The sequence below is a fragment of the Rousettus aegyptiacus genome, unplaced genomic scaffold, assembly GCF_014176215.1.
Source record: "Rousettus aegyptiacus isolate mRouAeg1 unplaced genomic scaffold, mRouAeg1.p scaffold_m13_p_7, whole genome shotgun sequence".
Lineage (NCBI taxonomy): Eukaryota > Metazoa > Chordata > Mammalia > Chiroptera > Pteropodidae > Rousettus > Rousettus aegyptiacus.
Window position 1 is genome coordinate 112,275,418 of NW_023416310.1, and position 6,347 is coordinate 112,281,764.

Below are 6,347 nucleotides of genomic sequence, written 5' to 3' on the forward strand. Positions count from 1 at the left end.
CCTTGGTTATGTTCATTTCTAAGTATTTTATTATTATATTTATGCTACTGTAAGTTAGATTGTTTTCTTAATTTTATTTTAAGTTGTTTATTGTTAGTGTATAGAAATGTAACTGCTTTTTGCATGCTGACTTGTTATCCTGCTACTTTGCTGAACTGATTTAGTTCTAACAGTTTCTAATGGAATCTTGAGTGTTCCTTCTTTTCCTAGTTTATTGAGTGTTTTCATCATGAAAGAGTGTTGGGTTTTGTCGAATCCTTTTTCTGCATCAAATGAGATTATCATATGGTTCTTTTCCTTCCCTCTGTAATGTGGTGTATTATATAAATCAATTCTTGTATGTTGAATCATCCTTGCATTCTGGGAATAAACCCCACTTGGTCATTGTGTATAATCCCTTTGATATGCTGCTAAATTCAGTTTGCTAGTATTTTGTTGAGGATTCTTGCATCAATGTTTATAAGGAATAGTGGTCTGTAGTTTTCTTGTAGTATCTTTGCATGGCTTTGGTATCAGGGTAATGCTGGCCTCCTAGAAGGAGTTAGGAAATGTTCTCTTCTCTTTTTGGAAACATTTGACAAAGATTGATATTAGTTTTTCTTTAAAAGTTTCGTAGAATTTGCAAGTGAAGCCATTGAGTCCAGGGCTTTTCTTTGTCAAGAGACTTTTGGTTATTGATTCAATCTCTTGGGTAGTCATAGGTATATGCAGATTTTCAGTTTCTTCATGATTTCATCTTGGTATGTCCAGTGTTTCCATAAATTTATCCATACGGCTATAATATAAAATTTGTTGACATGTTCATAGCACTCTTAAATCTTATTTCTGTAGAATCAGTAGTAATCTCCCACTTTTATTTATGAATTGAGTTTTTTTCTATTTCATTTCTCTCTACTATAATCTTTATTAGTTCCTTCCTTCTGCTAACTATAGTTTGTTCTTTTTCTAATTCCTTAAGTTGTAAAGTTAGGTTACTAATTTGAGATCTTTTAAAAAAAAATGTTTATAGCTATAAATTTCCCCCTTAACACTGATTTTGCTGTATCCCATAAGTTTTGATATGTTGTGTTTTGCTTACATTCGACTCTAAATATTTTCTAATTTCCTTTGAGATTTATTTGATCCATTGATTAAGAATGTTTAATTTCTGCAGATTTATGAATTTTTCTGTTTCACTTGTTATTGATTCCTAACTTCATTCCATTGTGGATAGAGCAAATTTATGCTATCTATCTTTTTAAATCTATCGAGACCCTTGTGGGCTAACATATGGTCTATCCTGGAAATTGTCCCTTGTGCATGTAAGAATATGCATGGTGCTGTTGTTCTACATGTGTCTGGTGGATCTAGTTGGTTAAATTTGTTAAGTCCTCTATTTCCTTACTTATCGTCCAACTATTATTGTAGAACTGTATTTCTCCCTTCGATTCTGTTGATTTTTGCTCCATATACTTTGATGGTGTGTTATTACCTGGTAAACATTTACAGTTGCTTCAGTATCTTTATCTTTTGGAGACGACTAGCAGTGTTTGGACTTCAGTAATTATTTCTTTAAGCCATTAATAATGAATTAAAGTTTTTTATTACTAGAATGATAGAAGAGACTAAGTAGAAAAGTTCTATTATTTTCGGAAAGTAATATCTGGTACATTTATAAAATTTATCAGATGAAACATAAAATCTGGTAAATTCCTTTTTAAAAAGATTTTCAAAGAATCTATAGAACCTGTAACCCCTCCCACAGAGAAAATATAAACACTGAGAGGTAGGAGGTGATTTTACTTTATATTCTTGGCATCATCACCATGACATTTCATTAAAACAAACATTGCCATGAAATTAGTTGAGGTTACTGCAGTATTCACTTGTTTTTATTTCCCCCCTAGGCAATCAAGTTGAAGAAACTACTTAAAGTGCAAACTATATTTATTCGGCTGTTCCAATGGGATTTTCTCTTAGTAATCTGCTACTCACATCTGCTATATGTATGGATTCAGAAGTGGATGACCACTTAATGCAAGGAACTGAGAAAAACAAGTTAGAACCAGTAACTTGGTTATTTAAAAACACCAAGAAAATAAGATTAGAAAACATAAACCAAGAAAACTTTGCAAGTAAAGAGACTGACACAGCATCTCTTTCAGAAAAAATTTTGGGTTCAGTGGTTTATGTTAAAGAAAGTGCTGGAATCAAAATGACAGATGTGGAATAAAGTTATTTGTACAAATTACAAAAAATGTCACAAATTGCTTTTGTCTAAGAGGGCATGTGTTGAATGAGAACTTAACCTTACTAAGAAAACCTAACAGAATGAAGGAAGATGACTGCTTTTTTTTTTTCCACTGTTTATGAATCACCTTAGACTGCATTTTTTGATGATACATATTCAAAAGTTGCTTTAGGGAGGAAAAGCTTTTCAAAATTCAAAGATTTCTCTGTTATTACATTCTATCCTATTCAAAATCAGAATTTTTGAGTAACAGTATTTAAATGACACCAAAACATATTAATTACAATGTATTTCTTTAACAAGTGTTCAAAAAATATAAAACGGTGCCTAAAAATTTGACATCAGTATGTCACACTATTTCTGGTGTACCAATTTTCTGTGTTATAATTCCAGTTTGGAATTTTGCTTTAGGGGACTTTATCTTCCTTCCTGTTTAGTAAAGGTTCACTGCAAGTAAACTCTGTAAAAGACCAGCGAATTGTATACTTTGAGAAGCAGTTCATATTTTAAATTATCTTTTTAAAACTGTTATTTTTTCCTCTATGTTGAATTAATTTTAGTTACAAAATAGTTATTTCCAAGTGTAACAGTTTATCTTGCCAATGCTATCATTTTATACCATCAATATTTCATAAGAAAATAAACTAGTACTAAATACCATTCTTACTGAAGTTTGAAACAGTAGTGTTGTCCTAAGTGATGTTAGATGAAATTAAAGCCATTTTGTGTCTGGACATTGAGTGGCCTGTAACAACTTATATTATGTATGTTTTGAATATTTTCCTGTACTTTAATATATAATGACTATCCCTAATGCCCAATTGAGTAATCTCCTTAATATTCATACAAACAAAGAAGAAAAGTCATCTTCTTTTAGGGGAAGCAATATTTTATAAATCAAAACAGTACTAAACAAATATATTTGTAGGGGAATATTAAGTCTAGATTAAAAATATTGAATGAGAAATAAGCCAATAAGATGATGTTTATCATTTACAAAACATAATTCTTTGGGAGAGAAGACACAGACAAATTATTCATTTGTTCACCTAGCCTGACACCGTGCTTCGTGCTGGGGATATAGTGCTGAGTAAAAGAGCCACTGCTTTACAGTGCTTGCTGTTTGTCTACCAGGGAAGACACATAAGGTCCCAATTGTGATGTGCCATGAGGAAAAAGTAAAATGTTCAGAAATAGAAGAAGAAACATAAACTTGATTTGTAATAGTGGGAACTAGAAAGGCTTCTCTGTGGACATGACATTTATAACTTTTGCAGTGACATGGTTGTCCAAGTAAGATGACGGTGATGGCTGAGGTGTTGAGGAGACAGATTCCAGGTGGAATCTGGCAGGACATAGCGATGGTCTGAAAGTGGCACCTAAGGAAAAAGGGTTTCTAGCAAAAAAAATGGCTAGCTGCATGGAGGCTCCCACGGGGAAAGGTGAGCTCAGGAGCATGGTTTTTGGACATACCAGATTTCCAAGGCAGGTAGACAGTTGTATGTATAGAACTAAAAATATAAATTTTGAAGTCGTATACAGAAATAGTATTTAAAGCCATGGGAATGGGTGAGATTGATTAAGGTGAATGTGTAGTTTGAGATAAAGTCCTGAGGAACTCCAGAGCTTAGGAGCTGGTTAGCACAGGGGGAGCTGGCCAAGGGGACTGAGAGTTGGTAGTGAGACTGGTGGAAAACCAAAACAAGATAACGTCAAGATTATCCACAGGAGTCTTTAAGATAGAAGTCATCGGCTGAAAGGTTAGATGAGAAATGAAAGGTCCATTGGATCTAGAAACATAAATGTCACCAGTGACCTCAGCAAAATCACTTTTTAAAAACAGGGCCTTGGCTCGGATGTTTACAGACTTGTTTTTCACCTCCAAGAAAGTCCAAGTGCACATCTGATAGTTGTGTTGGACGCTGAATTTGGAATGATCCTTCATTGTGTGTAATGCTCCTTGCACTGCAGGATGTCAAATTTAATAGCATACCCTAGTCATTGAAACAATAAAAAGTGCAAACATTAATTACCCACTGCTGCTAAGACATCAGAAAATCGGGATCCCCAAATCCCATTCAGGCCATAAATTAAGCAGCATATCTGGGAAGAGAAATCCACAAAGACTTCCTGGAAGGGCTGGAATAGAGCAAGTTTAATCAGGACAGCAGCCTCACTTAGGTATTTGTTTTGGGGAAGAATTCTACAAGTGGAATCCTAAAGTGAGCACTTTTCAGCATTCTGTTGTTTCTGATAAGAAAGTAAATATAAAGTAATAGAAAGTAAATAGAAAGTAAATATAAAAATAATGTAGTTCAGCAGAAATAAGGATGGTAGGCAACTTTAAATTCAACAAATCCATATAAGGGTATCAGATCTATAATACATGCGTTGGTGTTGTATCTAATGATGCTGTCACTGATGCTAGTAACAACAACTACCATTTATTCAGCTGGCATGTGACTGTCTTGGTTGAGATTCCCTAGAAGCTGCACGTTACTTTTGGGGAAAAGCCTGTAAAGGGGTGAGGAAAGTAAGAAAAGGAAGCATAAAAAGTCAGCTAAGGAAGAGGACTCAGATGAATTCTTGCCCTGATCCACAGGGTGCTCTGAGGGGTTCACACTGCAAAGTTGTCCCACTATCCACTTTGAGGTGAGAGGACTATTGTACTCTTATACCAGTTGGGCACTGGTTGCTGACCACCAAGCCAAAGTGGGTGGGTGCAGGGAGGTAGCAGGAGTCACTCAGGTGTCTGGGAATGACAGCTCCCACATTCAGCAGGTGGAGAATGGATGCATGAATTAAGGGTAAAGGGAGCCAGGGTAAGGGTACAGCCTTTATGACAATGCCAGACACCTAACATATTATTTTCATTTTATTTTGAAACCATTTCAAATTTACAGAAAAGGTACAAGTATAATAATAAGACCTTTCCCTCCCACCAACCATTTGGGAGAAAGTAGCTGACCTAATTCTGTCACCCCTGAACATTTTTAAAATATCTTTTAAATAATTTCATTTTTATTTTGTGAGATATTATTGACATATGACTTGTATTAGTTTTAGATGTATAACATCATGATTTTATTTTTGTAAATATTACAAAATAATTACAGTAAATTTAATTAACATCCATCACCACACACAGTTACCAATTTTTTTCTTATGAGAACTTTTAAGATCCACTCTCTTAGAAACTTTCAAATATACAATACAGTATTGTTAACTACAGTCACCATGCTGTGCATGACATCCCAGGACTTAGCTGTCTTATAACTGGGAGTTTGTACCTTCTGACCACCTTCCCCCATTTCATCCACACCCCAAAAAGCACTTTTGATGGAATAATGGGGATAGAAACCATGTTGGAGTAGGTTAAAAAATGACTGGGAAATAAGCGGATACAAGCAAGAGGTGTAGCAACTCCTTGAAGTAGCTCCACTCTGAAAGGGAATAGACAGGATGAAAGGTAGAAAGAAGGTTCCAGTGGAGAAACTGAAGTAGGAAAGGGGGTAAGAATCATTGTAGGAGGTGGATCGTACCATCTCACATTTCAGGCAAATGGAATTTAGAAAGAGGGCAACAGTGCTGTTTTTAATAACTAGGGAAATTCCTACTGGGACTAACTCAACAGAATCCATTCCTATCTATATAATAAAGAAAGACTAATTCTGAGTGACTTCATTCAAAAGGGTAATAGATGCATGAGGAGCCACTGTATCTTTGTTGCAGCTTTAGGTGAATCCCTGGTCATTTACCATATCAGCATCTCCAAGTTGTGAACACTAGATGTTTCTTTCTGCCAGACGCATTCTTTTCTATTCTGCCTGAAGGAGAGACTGATGTCCGTGGAAGCCTGAAAAAGAGAACCACACCTTCTTTGGGCTCCTCTCATCAAGAGATGGGGTCAACTTTAGGCTGGCTTTGTGGTTGCTTTGGCAGCTAGAATGTGGCTGAAGCACTACTCCCAAGGCCAGGCCTGAACTGAGGTGCCCCAGCAGCCAGCCAGCACCAGCTGTAAATGAGGCCATCCTGAACCTCCCCACTCAGCCAAACCTTGCAGACTGAAGCCCCACGAGTTAGCCCAGGTGAAACTGGCAGAGGAATCACCCAACCT

At 35.8% G+C, this 6,347-nt stretch overlaps 1 protein-coding gene across 1 annotated transcript; it reads left to right on the forward strand.

The window, feature by feature from the left end:
* Positions 1–1,942: 1,942 nt before the first annotated feature.
* CUNH2orf15 (chromosome unknown C2orf15 homolog) lies at positions 1,943–2,212 on the forward strand. Its single transcript, XM_036225011.1, has one exon. It carries the CDS (start codon positions 1,943–1,945, stop codon positions 2,210–2,212), a length of 270 nt encoding a protein of 89 aa, XP_036080904.1.
* The last annotated feature ends 4,135 nt before the right edge of the window (positions 2,213–6,347 follow it).

Coding starts and splice junctions, on each gene's coding strand:
- CUNH2orf15 (XM_036225011.1), top strand. CDS start 1,943: ATGGGATTTTCTCTTAGTAATCTGCTACTCACATCTGCTATATGTATG.